Below are 18755 nucleotides of genomic sequence, written 5' to 3'. Positions count from 1 at the left end.
AGAAACAATAAGAAAAGAAGTGTTTCAATGTGGTTGGAGATTAAGGCCTCAATTGTACATTGAATTTTTCTCATTAATTGCTCAATCTTTTCCTTTTTATTTAAAATAAAAATGGAAGCAAACAAAAGGCTTTTTTCTTTTTCTTTATTTATATTTTATTTTAGTTTAGTAGTGCTTAGTGCTGACCCTTCACTGAAAAGTACGTAAAAGCATTTGACTAAAAGAGAAAATACTTGACAACAAAAAGAAAAAAAGAAGTGAGAAAGGACAATAATGATAATAATAACCCATTATATTCGGGCCTGCCTTTATTTTCTTAGATCTCTTAAAAGCAGCCCAAACTTATTATGCCCAAAAACACTTCTTTTCTTATTGTTTCTCTCTCTAAAACCCCCCCCAAAAAGAGAAAAGCCACTAACCCTTAGCTTCCATTTATTGTAAGATCTATCAAGGTACATACACTTTCTTTGTAATTTACAGTATATATTGCTTGATTCGCCAATTATTGATCGTGTTTTTTTTATTATTATTTGTATTTGGAGTTTTAGTTGTTAGGGTTTATCAGTTTCTTCATTATTTTTTGTGTTCTTGGTTTTTTTTTTTTTTTTCTTTGTGATAAAGATAGCATTTTTCTTGAATTTTGAAATTGACCCAGATATATTTTCCATGGATGAAGACAAGGATGAGGATGTTTCTGGTAGTACTGCTATTGAATCATGTGAAGAGACAGTATGTGATCAAGTAGCCAGTGGAGATAGTGAGAAAACCGGAGTTCTTGAGCCTGTTGCTAGTGAGGCTCAGGTTCAAGATTCAGGTGCAGGTGCAGTTTCAGGTTCAGATTCAAGGTCAGGTGAGGGGGTCGTAGCAGAAGAAGGTGGGTCTTACAATGAAAAAGAAATAATGGTTGAGGTCATGGGTTCTGATATATGTGTTGAATCTGTTGATGGTGTTTGCATACGTGATTCTGGTGATGATGATGGAGGAAATTCAAGTCTGAATGCAGCTGGTAGTCAGGGAGGGTCAGGTGAGCGGGGATCAGAGGAAGAGTTGAAACATTTGGGTAGTGGAGGAGGTGAGGCTTGTGATTCTGATTCCAAGGCCTCTTTGGATTCAGGCGTGGAGGCATTGAATTTGGGAACTGAACATGAAGTTGGAAAGTCTTCTGGGTTTGCGGAATCTAAAGAAGAAGGGCAATTAGAGGAGGGTGAGACAACCATTGGGGAGGTCAGCAATGTTGTTAGGGATGACACTGCCTATGATAGCACTTCGCGGAGAGTTGGAGGTGGGGACAGCCTGGATATGAGACTTGGAAGTGCAGTTGAAGGTTCCACTAGTGAGGAAATCCCAGTTGTGGCTGAGAATTTGGCTGTAGCTACAGGGGAGGAAAGTTTAGAGGGAGTAGGGATGGAGGATATAAATCCTCAGGAAATTAGACTATCAGAGAATGAAACACAGGATCAAAGAGTTGAAAATGGTGTAGGAAGTTCAAGTAGCACTTTTCAGGGAGGTGGGGGTGGGGAAGACCCGGGTATGAGACTTGGAAGTGCAGTTGAAGGTTCCACTAGTGAGGAAATCCCAGTTGTGGCTAGGAATTTGGCTGTAGCTACAGGGGAGGGACGTTTAGAGGGAGGATTGGGGACGGAGGATGCAAATTCTCAGGAAATTAGACTATCAGAGAATGAAACACAGGATCAAAGAGTTGAAAATGGTTTAGGAAGTTCAAGTAGCACTTTGCAGGGAGTTGGGACAGGGGACAGCCTGGATATGAGACTTGGAAATTCAGTTGAAGCTTCCACTAATGAGGATATCGCAGTTGTGGCTGACATATTGATTGTAGCTGCAGGGAAGAAAAGTTTAGAGGGTGGATTGGGGACGGAGGATGTACATTCTCAGGATATTAGACTATCAGAGAATGAAACACAGGATCAAAGAGTTGAAAATGGTGTAGGAGATTCTATAGCAGTTATAGGTTCTTCAGCAGGTGAGCAAGTTGTTATTGCTGTTGAGAAATCTGAATCAGCTCAGGAGTCTGTAGATCATGCTAAGGAAACCAATGGCAGGGGGGCAGATGCATTTCAAGAGTCAGAGACGCAAAAGACTGGGGTTTTGCAGGATGAGGTTTGGAAACCAGGAATTGAAACTACAGGTGCACCTTCTTCAGCTGTCATGGAAGATTCAAGCACTGATACCCAAGTTGTTGAGGAGGAAACTGCAGGGATGGCCGATAATAAAAATTTGAATCCCAAAATTGAAGCAACTATGGAGGAGACTCATGACAATGATGCTGTGAAGGGGGTTACACCCAATTCTGAAAAGGATTCAGTTTCAACAGAAAAAGATGCCATTCTAAATGCAACCTCCAATCTTTTAGATGGGCAAGCACAAATTTCTGTTGATGGAAAAAATGCATCATTGGACAATGAAGAGGTTGGAAGTCCTGGAATTGAAGGTATGGACACTGATGCTTTTAATGAAAATTTTTATTTTTCAGTGGAAGAACTGCAGGCAACTTTCGAGACAGCCAATGGAAGCACTGAAAATCACTATGATGCATTTGCAGATATGCAATCCTCGCAACAACCAAATCAGGTAGTTGTTGGAGGTGAAATTCTGGCAACAGAGGACAAGATGCTTCTGAATTCTATAAAAGATAATTTAATAACTGCAGACTGCTTAGACCAGAGAGTGTCTCATTGTTCTGCTCAGGGTCATTCAGATGTAGAGCCAGAAAGTGCTGAACAAGCTGGTATACAGAAGGAGCAAGGTAAGATTGAGACCTCTAATGGTAGCACTATAAATCGCAGTAACATGTCTTTAGATTCCACAACTTCATGTCAGCCAGCTCAAGCAGTTGTTGATGATGAAGTTACAGAAATGGATGTTAAGGTTCATTCAGATCCTAATTCTAAGGGTCTAGTTCACATGCAATTGGATGTAATGTTATCTTCCTCAGGAAACAACCGGCTGTTAGAGACTGAGGCAGACCATGAAAAAGGGGATATCCAAACCACTTCAACGTGCAAGGGTAAGGTTCTAACTTCTTCTGCCAAGGTTTCAGAGCCTGTTGAAACAGACCAAGAGTTGAAGCTGGAAAATTGTTTAGATAAGAGTGCAGTTTGTGATCCTGCCGAAGGTAATTCAAGTATGGGGTACCTGATGGATGACCAAGAACAAATTACTCAAGTTGAAGAGCTTGGAGGAGAAGAGAAAAAGGTTACAGAACAACACTCAAAGGCTGCAAGTGTTGGTGCAAGCACAGAAACTGATTCCAAATTACTGGATGGAGGGCAAATTGTTGTAGTGAATAATGACATGACTGTGGCTTCCAATACTGAACTTGCGGTGCCTGCTGAAGGGAAGCAACATCTGATGACTGAAGAAGGATTGGATGAAAGTGCATGTAATGATGTATTTGATATTGAATCAGATCTGGGAAAAGAAACAGCAGCCCAAGAGCATATTGAAGAGGACCAACAGCTGAAGTTTGAAGAAGGGTTGGATGAAACTGCAAGTCATGATGTATTTGATATTGAATCAGATATGGGAAAACTAACAGCAGCCCAAGAACATGTTGAAGAGGATCAACATCTAAAGTTTGAAGAAGGGTTGGAAGAAAATGCTAGTCATGATGTATTTGATATTGAATCAGATATTGGAAGACAAACAGCAGACCAAGAACATGATGCAGAGGTCCAACAGATTGCCTTGCATGAAGGGCAAGAAATTGAAGCTGAACAGCCAAAGACCACTGATGATAAGCAAGAAGCAGCTCTACCTCCTGAAAACACAGTAAAAGCATATCAAGCTACTTATCAGCTACCGCCAGATGATGAAGGTGAGTTCAGTGTATCTGATTTGGTATGGGGTAAAGTGAGAAGCCATCCATGGTGGCCTGGACAGATTTTTGATCCTTCAGATGCCTCTGAGAAGGCAATGAAATATTATAAAAGGGATTGCTTTTTGGTAGCATATTTTGGGGATCGAACATTTGCATGGAATGAGGCATCTCTGCTAAAACCTTTCAGGTCAAACTTCTCTCTGGTTGAGAAGCAGAGCAATTCAGAAATATTCCAAAATGCTGTTGATTGTGCTTTGGAAGAAGTATCAAGAAGGGTAGAGTTTGGATTGGCTTGCTCATGCCTGCCAAGAAACATGTATGACAAAATTAAATTTCAGATAGTAGAAAATGCTGGAATCCGCCAAGAATCTAGTGTAAGAGATAGTGTGGACGAATCCTTGCATGCTGATGTATTTGGACCTGATAAATTAGTGGAGTATATGAAAGCATTAGGACAATCTCCAGCTGGTGGGGCTGATCGACTGGAGCTTGTCATTGCCAAATCTCAGTTGCTTTCATTTTATCGCTTGAAGGGTTATTCTCAACTGCCTGAATTTCAATTTTGTGGAGGATTGTTAGAGAATGCGGACACATTACCTGTTGAGGATGAAGTGACTGAGGGTGCATCTGCTCTTTACAAGGATGATGGGCAAAGTTCATCTGGTCAGGAAATTTTACAGACTCAAAGAAGCTCTTATCACAAACGGAAGCATAATTTGAAGGATACTATCTATCCTAGGAAGAAAGAGAGAAGCTTGTCTGAATTAATGGATGACTCATGGGATTCTGTAGATGATGAAATTGGTGCTGATGGGAAACCTAGTAATAAGTTACTTTCACCGTCTTCTGGGAAGAAGCGGAGGGGCTCTGATTCCTTTGCTGATGATGCAGCTATGATAGAAGGGAGGAAAACTATCTCCCTTGCAAAAGTGTCCACTCCTGTTACTCTTCCTAAACCTTCCTTCAAGATTGGTGAATGCATTCGTAGAGTTGCGAGCCAGATGACTGGGTCTCCCTCTATATTGAGGCCCAATAGCCAAAAGCCAGATGGAGGCAGTGATGGACTTGTTGGTGATGGATCTGACATATTGATCCAGCATTCTGAGGATCTTGAGATGAGGAGAATGAATGTTCCGACAGAATACTCGTCATTAGATGAATTGCTATCACAGCTTCTCTTGGCTGCTCGAGATCCTTTGAAAGGATATAGTTTCTTGACTGTCATCATTAGTTTTTTCTCGGATTTCCGGAACACAGTGATTATGGAGAAGCATCATGATAAAGTAGGTGGTAAAAGGAGACCAGCATTACCGTCCATTAGTGGTTCTCCTGAAACATTCGAATTTGAGGATATGAATGACACTTATTGGACAGACCGGGTTATTCATAATGGTTCAGAAGAGCAACCACCACGAAAAAGTAGAAAGCGGGATACCCATCTTGTGTCCGTGAACCTGGATAAGCCCCTTAACAGGTCAAATTCTAGGAAGCGTTATTCTGATGGTAATGGTGGTCTGTCATCAGAGAAACCAGTTGGTTATTCGGATGAGAATGCACCAGCTGAACTAGTAATGCATTTTCCTGTGGTGGATTCTGTTCCTTCAGAAACATCCCTCAATAAGATGTTTAGGCGCTTTGGGCCTTTAAAAGAGTATGAGACAGAAACAGATAAGGATACCAACCGTGCCAGAGTTGTTTTCAAGAAGTGTTCAGATGCAGAAGCCGCTTATGGAAGTGCTCCAAAGTTCAACATTTTTGGTTCAACTCTTGTAAATTACCAGCTTAACTATACTATATCTGTGCCATTCAAAACTCAGCCAGTGGCCACACTCCCAGGAGAGGAAGATGAAACACTATTTCTACAGTTTTGAAGAAGAGGATCTGGTTTAAAACTGGAGGTAGTTTTCACTTGGAATAAAACTTCCAACGTACTATTACAAGATTTTCTTGATTTTGCTTCTACATGTTGGTTACCTGTGGCTCACAGCTAATTTTGGGACATAATATAAGGTTATCCTAATGCATGATACCTGATATTAAGGTGGTGCCAAAAAAAGTGACTTTCTTAAATTTGCATTTTCAAATTTTGCCCTTTAAGTATCGTTAATTGCATGTATTAAAGGGCTAAAGGAAGTCTTAAAAGTGAGATATAGAAAAGAAAATTGGAATGTTGGAATACAATTGACCATTTGGAATAGAAGTCTCTGTAGTGGGATGATGTGCTTGCATGCTTAAATTTCTTTACTACTCATGTGATGTTAATGTGGTGGGCAATACCAATTATTTACCTAAAAACATTATGCCTTCAAATGATCACCGAACCATTTCTAATTAAATGCATCTTATTCGCCTGTTGTCTTTTGGAGCTATTTCCAATCGAATTGAGGTCATTAACCAGTTATAGCCCTAAGTTGTGGGGTTTCAGATGGGAAAATCTGGAGATGGTTCCAATCTTCAAGGTTCTAACATTTTTGCACTAATTGGTTGCTCTTAAAGCTTGTGTTATTGATACTAAATATTCTATGTCAAGGGATTATAAGATTCAGCAGCTGAACTATGAAACTGTTATCTTCTTGTGGAAGGCTCGATCATTACCTGATTTACTTTTTATTCATTTTCTATCTGGATTTCATTTATATACTGTTTTCTTTTCATGAAATGTCAGTGCAGATTTGAAGAATTGATGCAGATCAAGTACAGCTGGCACTCCTTTTACAGATGCTTAACCTGGCTGCCAGTGCTCCTCGTTATCTGCTGTATCCTCTGAAGGATGCCTTATTGCCATGTTTTGGGCCATAATGCAGAGGGTTGCTGCTGTTCTAAAATCTCAGTAGGTTCAATTAGTGCATTGTACAGCAGTGTTAGCTGATCTCTGTAGTTGCTATCCTTGATGAGTATGAGGTTGAATCATTAATTCTTGTTGCTTGTTTATCAGTTATGGTTCATCCATCTGCATGTCATATGAATTTCTTTCTGTATCAAAGCACAATGCTGAAAGTTTCAGCAGGGGTTAACCTTGGCACTGTAGAAGCATACCCATCCAAGCCATGTCTTTTTCTTCAAGATTTGCAAGATGATGATTGACGTGCATTTGCTTCGTGCCTCTTGACTTTGTAATCCTGTAAGTCGCATGGGATTGATATTTAGGCTATATGTTATCATAAAAGTAAAAAAAAATAACTTTGAAGATATTTGTTAAAGGGGAATGAGGAGAGTAAATGTCATCAGGTTTGGCAGGCTTGAATAGTCAAGACATATAAAAACAAAATTGTTAATCCCTAGTGTTTGGAGTTGTAGACAGAATTCTGCAGCATTCTTTTCATTACATCCCCATTGCTGCTCATGTATTCTGCAATGTTGCATGTCCCCAGTTATTTAAGAAGTCTTAGAGCCGTAAGTGTTAGATCATTTTTCATTATCCTTGTTTTGTTTTTCTATTAAAGTTACTTCCTCTGGATGTCTGTTGATGTAGTCCTTGGCACACTTTATCTGTGGCCAGGAAAGTGGTTTATGACTGCATGGTGTGCATAGCAGCATATGTGGAAACTTAAGAAGTTTGATGATACTTATAGTTGCATCTCTGCTTTACATCAGTTATTTGATAACTATCTGTTTAGTAACTTGAAGTGCAATGGAAATGACTATTTTAGAGGCCATTGAATGCTTGTGGGGAGGAATTCTAATATCTTATATTTGTTGAAATTAGACACAGGTGAGGAGCTTTCTTGATGGTTCTTTTGTATACAGTACTTGTTTTTTACTACTGGTTAAGCAGGCTTACTTGTTAAAAAAAAGATGCCAGCCGTTTTGGCTGACAGTTCTTAGCAGAGTGCTTCTGGCAACTTCTAATGTAGCAGCCCTTGTTAAAATATTTGATGTATTTAAAAGAGAAGAAAAGGTTGCCTAAATCCAATGAATGATGCTACCCAGGGAACAATGTAGTTTTTTCCCTATAATCCTAAGCCTGTGCCTGTGCCTGTCGGAAGATGATCTGAAGAGCTGCTGTCTTTTGGGTTTTTTGTTGGGTTTTTATTTTATTGTTCTTTTGGGAGTTCTGGAATGTGTTAAATTTAATATCATCTCATAATAAGTTTTTTCTCTGTAGTATTATCATTCAAAAATTGTCTTTTTTTTTCTTTTTTTATTTGCAATGAAAATCCAATTCCAGACTAATCTTGTGCCAAATCCCAGTTCTTTTGTAACTTTCTGCTTAAGAAGACACTGTGCGCTGGTAAAATTCTATCTTTTACTTGATAATGAGTCAGGTGGCATTTTGATAAAATTAAAAATTAAAAACAATAAATAAATATGATAGATATTAAAATCTTTTAAGTACTGAAAAGTAGAAATTTTAAACTACCTTATTTCGACTTACTGTTTTATTTAATTTTATTTAAAATTTTTGAGTATAAAATTATCACACAATCCCAAAAATCAAATAATTATTTACAAATTTTAATTTTAAATAATAAATTAGATTATTAAACATTTTCTAACTATATATTTTTGAAGGAATATTTTGCAGCATAATATGTGACATTATTAGCAATGCGACGTTAACCTTTAAAAATTATATATAAATTATGTTAAAAAAAATTTTAAAAAGTTTAATTTGTAGGTATAATAGTAACTTAAATTATGAACTGTATACTCTTTAATTATTTTATTCAATTACTTTAAAATTTTAAAATAAAATAAATATTTATTTTTTAATTTATTTTAAAAGTATTATTTGATCATAATTTTTAAAATTTTACAATAAATAAAAAATAATATAAAAAATCGATATGCCTATTAAAAAAATAATAATTATAAATCAGTAAAAATGATTTATTTTATATTTAATAATATGATCGTTAAAATACTCATACATATACATTTTTTTTATATATTTTACATCTAAATGTAATTTATTTTTTTACTGATTTACTAGTTTTTATAGTAGTACGTAAAATTGATTTGACATATTATTTTTTTTCATTATAAAATTAAAAAAGTTATTACATAAAATTATTTTTAAGAATAAATTGAAAGTATAAATATTTATTTTAAAATTTTGAAGCAACTGAATAAAATTTTAAAAAAATATAAAATATAAAATTTAATTAATAATTAAGTCTAATCTATAAGCACAGAAAAAGAAGAAAACTTATGTCTTTATGAAATGATCTTGAGTTGACCTCTTACTAAGGAAAAACAAATCGGTTGTAAAGAAGACTGAATTATCAAACAATTGTACATTTAAAGAGAAATCAATTTTATATAATTAATGACTTTTCGATTTTTAATAAGCAAAGATAAACATTTATAGGGGTTAATTTCATTTCTTTTTTACTCTGTAGCTAAATAAGTTTTTAATTTTAGATGAATTTATATATATATATTTTTTTAGAATAAAAGTTATTTTACCTTCGAACTTTTTTGGTAGCTAATTACTTTTTTTTTAATAAAGCCTCTATTTAATAAATATTTATTTGACTTTTATTAAAGCAAAAATCCCTTGATTAAAGCATGTAATTGAACCATTAATCTTTGGTCTTACCTAAAATACTTGGATGGTAGATCTTATTCTTAACATATCATTCTGACTGTTTCCAATTGTTCATACTTGAAAAACAAAATTTAAATAAACAATTGGAGGAAAAGGAATTTTTTTTTTTATTAGCGTTAAAAAGACAGAAAAATTGTGTGGGTAAAAAACATATATTAGTAATGAAAAAGCAAACAGAATGTTCAAAACTCCGCTCCTAACAGTCATTTTCAAATTATCTTTTATTAATAACTGTAATTATTCCCTTTAATTACTCTTCAATCATTCTCTCTCCAAATTTAAATTTTCCCTCGCATGCAAAACCGTCTTCTCTGTCTCCCTCCCTCTCTCTCTCTCTCTGTATCATTTTGCCAAATATAAAGAATCTTGAAAAAGAAAGCTTCCAGTTCATAAACATGTCCTCTGAAATGGATTTCCAAAAATTTCAATTTCCAGGTAATCAAGAAAGTGAGAAAATCGAATGTTTTTATTTCTCTGTCTCTCTTTCTTTATGTTTATATTCATTGAGTTCTTGATTCAAGGAAAACCAAGAATTGGTTTCTTGGTAGTTGGAATTCTGGATTGCTCGAAAAGGAGCTTCTTCAAGTGATTATAGCAGAAGAACTTACAGAATTGGGGTTGGCTTTTTTTTTTTTTGTTGTTTTGTTTTCCATGATGTTTATTATTATTATTATTGTTTTTATTACCAAAATCTGTGTGAAAAGTGTTTTTCTTTTCCTTGTGTTCACTTTGCAACAACTACATAAATTGAAAATAGTAATACCCTTTTGTTGTGTGCATCAATATATGCTTATATTGATTTGGGTATTTGTTACATCAGATTATTTTTCGTCATTACAAATTAGAATGCTCTTTAGTTATTCTAAATGCCTGATTGCTTTACCTTGCAAATTGCAATAAGCAATTATTAGACCCCTGAAATTTTTGGTGATATGTTTATACTTTATACTGGGCTGTTTGTCTGATAATGACAAGGTTCTGAATGATAAGTAGATACAAGTGTATGGTAAGATTGAATTTGGGTTGAATAGATTTCTTGCTGAACTTTGCAGTTTGCATTACTGCCTTTTGGAGATAGGTTTCCTCTAAATTCAAAAGCATGTTGATTTTGTTCAATTGAGTGCACAGTTAGTGCCATATGACTTGAGTTTCAATGCTGTTAGCCTAGAGGAATGTTATTACGTAGAGTTGAACCTTTTATTGCTGGTTCCATCTGTTACCGTTTTTGTTGCTGCCTACACTAATTTTCTCATGGCTCAATGTCACAGATGTTCTGGACAACAGAAAGAAGGTTGATGTTCAGTTAATTGAGACTCTAAATTCTCAACAAATGCGGAATACTACCCGTGTATTTGTGCATACGGATAGAGATTTTTTAAAATCTGAACCTGTGTTTGATTTGCGCAAGAGTTTGGCATGGGATAGTGCCTTTTCTAATAGTCCAGGTTTGATATATGGGTTGAAGAAACATGCTCAGCAGGTGCAATGTGCCAATTTCTGTTCTTCCTTCAAATTTTCCGTAGATTTTAACTTTATTTATCTGTTCTGCACTTGCTCAGGAGTTCTTGATCCAGAAGAGTTGTTTGAGACTCTTAATCTTGAAATAGCGGATAATGGAGTAGATATGACTGGGCACAGGAGACCAATTTCTTTACCTTCTGAATCCATGGCATCAGCAAGAACAAGTGGAATCAGTAGCTTGCGCAAAAGCTTAGCTTGGGATAGTGCCTTTTTTACAAGTGCAGGTATACTTCAGCTGCTTAAGAAGTCACATTTCATTCTCGTTTTTATCATTATCCTTTTACTGGATGGATTATGTTTAGTTCAAGTGGGGATAATACTTCTTGTGATTCTTAGGTGTCCTGGATGCTGAGGAGTTATCTGTCATAAATAGAGGATTCAGAAGTCCTGAACTGGCGTTGCATCCTGGGGTTAAAGAGGAGATCTTGAGGTCTGCTGAATCAAACTCTTTAGTAAATAGTGATGGTTATTCACTTGGAAGCCTTGAAATTGATCTTCCTGATGATATAAGAGCATCTATGCGCAAGTCACGTAATGCTTCATCCAATGGGGCAAGTTCAGCTTGCAAGCTGAAAAGAGAAAAAGGAAGGGAAAAGAGCCATGGTGAGTACATTTATATTTGAGCAAATATGCTAGTGGGAGTGCTTTAAGCAATTACTGGGAGTAAATACTGTGTGTTTGACAAAAATATTATATTATACCTATCTATTGTGTATTTGTGTTAACTTGGTTCTGGTATATATGTAGATAATTTGTGCAGTTTCATGTTCTTCTTTAATACCCTTTTTCTTTTTACAGTTTCAAGAATATTGGATGCTTCATCTCAAGTAAGAGTAAGTTCTTGACATGATCTTTTTCCATTTCATCCCAAGTTGGTACTATAGAATGAAGGACTCACCTATGCATCATCTGAATTGGTCTTAAAATCAAATTTGAAGCAATTAAGCTTTACATTTGACCTTTAGCCATTGAAGGAAGTATTTTCATTGCTGCATTCATAAATCAGATTGATGCACGGGTGAGTACTAAGTCTGGTACAATGGGAAGAAAACTTATAGTGATGTTTGAACTAACTTCAATTACCTTACTGGGCATATAAAGAATGCTGCTTCAAGTGGAGGATCCAATCCTTTGTCATCTCGTAAGCCACCAAAGATATCCAGCCGTGCTAACCCTTCGCCAATACTTCCCAGTAAAAGGGCTTCTTTGAGTGCAAGTCTTAGTAAAATGGATAATAAAGCTACTAAATCTGCTGATGGTAAAGATCCCAACTGTTTCAGGTTCGTTATTGTTTGAAAGCTGTTATCATTGTTACTGATCATTGATCTCTATGCTTATGTCAGGGAAACATATGGCCATATCAAAGAAAATGCGTTTGCGGGAGTCCTGCAGTAGCATTTCTAGTTCAATGCCATCTGCGAATTCTCCTTCTGCAGTTTTTCCTGCTGCCCCAGAAGAATTTGCAAGATTTTGTAATGCTTCAGCTGATTTCACTCGTAAATCTCCATCAACTCCTCTAAGGCGAACCGCCAATTTCAGCTTGGCTGCTTCTGATTCAAGGTTTCGAACTCCTTTGAAGTACTCGGTTGGAAACAAAAGTGAGTTGGTGAGTTCTAGCGACTCTATTCATTTACTAACCACACCCAAGTCCTCCATTTATACATCTCCTGCCAGTTCCATTGATGGCTGGTCCTCAGAATCATCGTCATCATCTGTCAAGCAGAGCTCAAATAGTTCTGTTGCCAGTCCCGTAAATACTCCATTCAGAGAGATTCTTGAAAGGCATCATTATGGTCGACCCTGTTTGGGGCATGAAATTTGGGAAACCAGGATCAAGAATCCACAGAACAACGATATCTTAGCGTGTAGCAGTCCTGCTCCTGGCAATGTTTCAAGAAAACTGAGACCTTCAGGTCTTCGAATGCCGTCGCCAAAAATAGGATATTTTGATGCAGTTAGTTACATATCTATATCTCTTTTCGGTTCATGCTTATTCCGAATACTGTATATTTCTCGTTCAACTACAAATTCCTTTACCAAAAATGCTCTGTAATTGATTAAGAATTTTTCTGTTTACAGGAAAATTCTACAGGTTTAGCACAAAATGGAGGTCTGAAATTTCACTCTGGTGGACAGGGTACTTCTTCCAAAACTGAAAGTGGTGTTAGCAAAGCCAATTTATCAGCAAATAGAATGAGATACAGCAAGCATCCGTCGGCAGGAACCATAACAGGACCTGTGAGTAAATCAGGCATGAAGAACGAGGGAAAGATCTGCTTAAGGGAGAAGAGGCAGCCCTTAAAAGAGCACAGAGTCCTCAGGGCATACCTACTTGGTGCATGTAACAAAGAAAACATTGTCAGTTTTGAGAATCAAGTTGATGATCTAAGTCAACGTATGGGAGCCATTGGTTTTAGCAGGGACTTGCCTGCTGGGAGGGTTCTTCATATTTTGCCATTTTTAGAATAATCTCAAGTTTGCTGAATTGGTATATACTCGTCCTTGGTGTATGAACTCGTTTTAAAGTATGGCGATTACTGAAAGTTTTGTGATGTGAATCTTTTCTTTTTTGCAGGTTGATTTTCGGGATCTAATAAGAGAAATTATAAACCTGTGCAATTCACAGATATAATATTAGTAAATCTCCGCGCTGCATGCTCATATGCATGTGAAGAGGTGCCATTGTAATGCAATTTTGATTGGATTGCCTTAAAAAAAAAAAATTAAAAAGATAGCTGACAGTAACAGAGCCAAATAGCCTAAAACAGTACATGTCCAAGGTTAATATCCATAAAATGAAATATACACTAAAATCTTTTTATACTAGAATCAAATTTAAATTTATGACTTAAAAAGAGAAAAAATTCTTAAGTAAACTTAATCTACCGTGTCATCAGTAGACCGATGATATGTGACTTTTATCTATTAATTGTTGCATTTTTATTAATGGAGGTTTGAATATTAATTTTTTTTTAAAAACTTAATATTTACTCTTATAAATGAAATGATACAAATTAGAGATAAAATATATTAATATCTTATCATATTATACAAATAAAATTAACAAAATAAAATAATATTATAATAACAAAAAAATACCAAAATATATATTTTTTTAAATTAGCTGTACAAATATTATTATATAGAAGAATATGTTTTTTTTAAAAACAGAACTTATAAATTTTATAAATTATTAAAATTTATTTCTATTTATAACTAATATAAATTAAAAAAGAATAATTTCTTATCATTGTAAAAATTATTTCTATATAAAATATTACTGCACATAAGTTTTACAAGCTGGCTTAGAGTTTGAATTAGAAAGCCTACAGCATTTATAAAATTATTGAATTGCTACTGAAAACTGTTCTTTCTTTTTCTTATCTTTTTCCAGAGAATTCCATTGGTACTGCAATAGCCACCACTGCTTCGATCAGTGGGCGATAGACTATACTTGCAATATATGAATTTGCAATATGAAACACAAATGACAGGAAGAGTGGATGTCAACCCGGCCGTCACAGTTAGAAAAGCTTTGCTGGTGAGGCGTATAATTGTTATCATATATGATAAAAAGGCACGATGAGATTGACAGCGAGCTTCAGAAGCCTCCCTCCACCACCGCTCTTTCCACATCGCCAGTAGCCCTCACTCCCGCCAATCACCACGACCGGTAGCATCTCATTGGACAACCCTTTGCGAGAGTTTTCTGAATACTGCCAGCACATACCAAAGCTGACTACAAATAGCCAGAAAAAAAAAAAAAACCAACTAAATTATGCACATATACCGCAGAAAAGATAGAGAAAGAGAAAGAAAAGACCTGACATTTGGCGCCAGTCTCTGAAGACCCCAAGTCTTTATACTGCTAATGATAAAGGAACTTTCAAGAGAGGAAGGACTTCTGGGAGAATTTTAATTTGCAGAGATGTTGAAAAAATCACAATATTAAGATTACATTTGCTTAATCTCCAGATCGTATTGGTTCCATATCAAAAATATACTTCAACGCTTGCATAGAAGCTCAATTTCTTGATCTCGTCTCCATCGTTCCTTTACAGTATATGCCACGAATTCATGGATGTAATGTGTGACTTCTTCTGTATGTCCACACGGGTATCTGAGAATGCCTATGCTGGAAGTTTGCTGAAGCGCCGGGACGGTTGCTCAGCAATTAAATAACAATTGGCAAATCAAGCTCAATTCCTGGCTTCCCGAATCCTGGCATTATAGCCAGTGGAGCATATACTAAGAAAATAAAAATTGGAGACCACACGCATGACAAAAAAACAAGCATGTTGCCAAACATAAACACCGTACATACTATTAAATAATTTTGAATGCTCATGACAAACAGATTCAGATTCTAACTTCAGAGATTAAAAAAGTTGTTCACAAAATTCTGCATTACATAATGCTCACTATCAGCTAGGTGAAAATGGGCAACTCGAAGAGGTAAAAGACTTCCAACAACAACCTAAGACCTAGGCTTTTCCTTCTTCTCTTTAAACAAAGCCAGAAGGGAGACACCAGAAACCTTGACAACCTTGAACCTAACTCCGGGAATATCTCCCACAGCATGCCCCTTTCGTCCAAATCCAGCAATCAAAACTTCATCCTGCACCAATCAAGCAACTTTAAGGCTAGAATCTTTAGGATCATATGATAGGATTTTTTACAATAATACAGTAAGTATTGTGCTTTCTCGGCCTGTTTCTTATAATATATGGCAATAAATGCAAAAGAAAATTCACAAACATGAAGAATAACAACTAAGTGGTAGACTAAACAGACATTTATAAAGTTTGTTAAAATTATTTAAGGTAGGCAACAGTTAAGTTTCAAAACTACAGCCAACATACAAAAGAACAAATTATCTTCCACGAATAACCATTGCAGGATTAATCTTTCCAAACAGACTTAAAGCTAAAGCTTAGTTATTGATCATCTATTATAATTCATTCTCATAAAAACTTAAAACTTAAAAGCTTAGTTATTACGTTTTCCTCAATGTAGTTCAAGCAACCATCATTAGGTACAAAGGCAGCAATCTTCTTCCCGTTTTTAATCAGCTGAACACGAGCACACTTTCTAATAGCAGAGTTCGGCTGCTTAGCTTCAATACCACTGCAAATGCCAATTAGCACAATGTTTATAAGCATCCCAAATGAAGGCAACATTCAGCAAAAGACAAAAGAGAAGTTATATACAAGTCTCACATTTTCTCTAGAACAATCCCTTTCGCATGAGATGACCCAGCAAATGGTTTCTTCCACTCATTCCCAAGATGAGATTTCTTATATGCCTTATCAGCCCACCTCTGTCTTCTGCGGTGAGATTTCAGCTTACGAGCAGCTCCCATTCCCCGTGTTTTCCTGCATTAGATTCAAATTATGTAAAAATCTCACAGCCAATATAAGGGAACAGTAGAAGCAGACCATCACACACCTAAATCTTACCATATTAAACAACAAACAAACAAACAAAACTCAGCTAAATGGATAATTAAATTAAGCTTATTATAGATTCTAAATTCAATACTACAAACAAAAAAAAAAGAATTAGAATTGCCAATACTATACGATCCATAAAAGCGAACACAAACACAAAAGCTAAGGTTAAATCCCTAAAAATAACATCATAGCAATTAGCTGCAACCCAAGTTAAACATTGTTAAGACAACCGATAATGCTCCATTAAACTAAACTTAATTAATTATATTTAAGCTATAGTTTCAACATCGAATAGAAAAATAAAAATCTTTCACCCTTAATCAAACTATTCGGAAAGCAAACACAATTTTAAAAAAAATGATGTTGAATCCTACAACGGAATAATAACATTTAGCTGCAAAAATCTAACTCAATAAAACAATTGAGATTGAGCCCATTACACTATGAACACAATATAGTGTCAGTCACCCATATAATAAAGAAGTGCAGCAATTAATATCTCAAGCCTTTTAAAATTCAGTAAAAATATGGCTCAATCTTCAGAAAATAGTAAAGAAAAAGCTCTAATTCTCACACAACCAAATTACGTAGAATTTCTAAAAGCCCGCAAAAATCCATAAAACCCGAAGAAAAATAAAGGCTAAAGAAAAGAAACAAAAAGGCATAAAAAAAAAAAAAACCAAAACAGAGTGTAAAGGGATGAATCTAACCCCATGTTGCCTGAGATTGAGCAGCAGCAAACAAGAGCAGATTGGATTAGATTACGAGAGAAAGAGAGAGCTGCACAAAATGAAAACCCTAATATTAGGGCTTTCAGTCTATTTATACAGTAGGGTTTGTTTGTGTTATTTTTTTTCTTAAGGAAAATTGGGTATTTTACGGATCTGCCCTTGGCGAGTCTTGTTGGCACAAAGCTTTGTCTTTTTGGGGAAAAGTGAAGAGAGTACAAAATAAACCTATTCGGACACATTTTGGTGCTCAATTCGAATCGATTCCACGGTGGTTTTAGCATTTTTGAGACCTAGATAATTCCAAAGACTAAAATTTTTAATCTCATTTTTTATATAAATATTTTGTAAATAATAAGTAAAATTATGTTAGCTCAATAAATTTTAAATATGTTATCATTAATAATGAAATAAATAAAAATATAATATTAGTATGTAATTTATTCAAGCCACGAAATTATCTTAAATACATTATAGAGAAATATAATTGTCTTAGTGTTACGTGAAGAATTTTTAGAGATCTCGATACAACATAAATTTTCATCCATAATTATTAATTACTAATAGTTTATTCATGCGTTGCACGACCATTATTATTATAAAATCAAATTTATAGATATAATTTAATAAAAAATTTAATATTTAATGTTAATTTATAATATTTAAAAAAAAATATAACAAACTAATCATATTAATTTTTTTAATTATTTTTATAAATATTAAGATTTTATTTATGCAATTATATAGAATTCATTTTAAAAATAGTCATTAATTAATTTAATGTTATATAAATTAATACTATCAATATAATTAATATTACTATGATTTAGGATTAGAGATTTACGATATAATTAAAAGGTTAATTTATTAGTTAATATAATCTATAATCTATAATATATATATATATATATATAAAAGGTTAAGTCTTTTTATGAGTGAGATTTTTATGAAGATATATTTTCCAATGAGAAAATGACACATGGCACATTCACGAAAATATTAATTATAAATTTCTATAAAGAATTATATGTGATCTTAAATGCTAATAATAAATATGGTATTTATAATTTATTTAAATATAAGATTATTATATAGTATAATAATTATTGTAGCTACTACAAATTAATAATAAATGTCATTATATTTCTATAAAATATATATTTATAAAAATAAAAAAAATTGATAAAATAGTAATAGAGTAGGAATTTTAAAGTCAAATTATAAAAATAGTTAAAAGAATTAGTGACATTGTTGAAAAACTTATTAGTCCAATGCCATAAATAGAAAAAATTAATTTACATATATATATATATATATATATATATGATACTAAAAGATAATAATAAAAAAATAAATAGAAATAATTCTAACAATTTTATTTATTAAAAATAATTATAATTTGGATGTATGAAAACTTATTAGTACTATGAAATAGATAAAAAAAATTGATAAATATATACACTTCTCTTATTTATTTATCTTGGCATATAAAAATATAAAATCTCATAAAAATATATTATATAACTTTTATAAAAGACTAATATAAATAAAAATAAAAATATCATAAATAAAAGTAAAATTTATCTTTGTATTAATATAATTATAAATTAAATTTTATATATAACATCTAAATATAAAATAAATAAAATAATCATACAATAATA

At 34.2% G+C, this 18755-nt stretch overlaps 3 protein-coding genes across 10 annotated transcripts; 2 read left to right on the top strand and 1 right to left on the bottom strand.

Annotated features, from left to right (window-relative positions):
- Positions 1 to 292: 292 nt before the first annotated feature.
- LOC8263371 lies at positions 293 to 7938 on the top strand. Of its 5 annotated transcripts, none has more exons than XM_048375969.1 (4): positions 298 to 452; positions 656 to 2764; positions 2954 to 5736; positions 6509 to 7938. In XM_048375969.1, exons 2-3 carry the CDS (start codon positions 667 to 669, stop codon positions 5707 to 5709), a joined length of 4854 nt encoding a protein of 1617 aa, XP_048231926.1. In that variant the 5' UTR covers positions 298 to 452; positions 656 to 666; the 3' UTR covers positions 5710 to 5736; positions 6509 to 7938. The 5 variants fall into 5 exon arrangements, with proteins under 5 accessions (XP_015577701.2, XP_048231926.1, XP_015577703.2 ...); XM_015722217.3 differs by having other exon boundaries at positions 656 to 2449; positions 2561 to 5736; positions 6509 to 6928; XM_015722215.3 differs by having other exon boundaries at positions 293 to 452; positions 677 to 5736.
- A 1715-nt stretch (positions 7939 to 9653) lies between these two features.
- Positions 9654 to 13485, top strand: LOC8263370. Of its 4 annotated transcripts, XM_048375462.1 has the most exons (8): positions 9659 to 9824; positions 10658 to 10834; positions 10949 to 11134; positions 11247 to 11513; positions 11709 to 11743; positions 12012 to 12168; positions 12254 to 12864; positions 12990 to 13476. In XM_048375462.1, the coding sequence occupies exons 1-8, from the start codon at positions 9785 to 9787 to the stop codon at positions 13377 to 13379; spliced, it is 1863 nt and encodes a 620-aa protein (XP_048231419.1). In that variant the 5' UTR covers positions 9659 to 9784; the 3' UTR covers positions 13380 to 13476. The 4 variants fall into 4 exon arrangements, with proteins under 4 accessions (XP_048231420.1, XP_048231417.1, XP_048231419.1 ...); XM_048375463.1 differs by having other exon boundaries at positions 9654 to 9824; positions 10658 to 11134; positions 12254 to 12516; positions 12990 to 13485; XM_048375460.1 differs by having other exon boundaries at positions 9657 to 9824; positions 10658 to 11134; positions 12990 to 13478.
- A 1723-nt stretch (positions 13486 to 15208) lies between these two features.
- LOC8263368 (40S ribosomal protein S23) lies at positions 15209 to 17226 on the bottom strand. Its single transcript, XM_002523856.4, has 4 exons — positions 17074 to 17226; positions 16130 to 16285; positions 15911 to 16037; positions 15209 to 15528 (listed from the first exon to the last, which is right to left on the bottom strand). Exons 1-4 carry the CDS (start codon positions 17076 to 17078, stop codon positions 15388 to 15390), a joined length of 429 nt encoding a protein of 142 aa, XP_002523902.1. The 5' UTR covers positions 17079 to 17226; the 3' UTR covers positions 15209 to 15387.
- Between the last annotated feature and the right edge of the window lie 1529 nt (positions 17227 to 18755).

The sequence above is a fragment of the Ricinus communis genome, chromosome 6, assembly GCF_019578655.1.
Source record: "Ricinus communis isolate WT05 ecotype wild-type chromosome 6, ASM1957865v1, whole genome shotgun sequence".
Taxonomy (NCBI): Eukaryota; Viridiplantae; Streptophyta; class Magnoliopsida; order Malpighiales; family Euphorbiaceae; genus Ricinus; species Ricinus communis.
The sequence above is the reverse complement of the archived record's forward strand: the minus strand, read 5'-3'. Positions and strand labels throughout refer to the sequence as shown.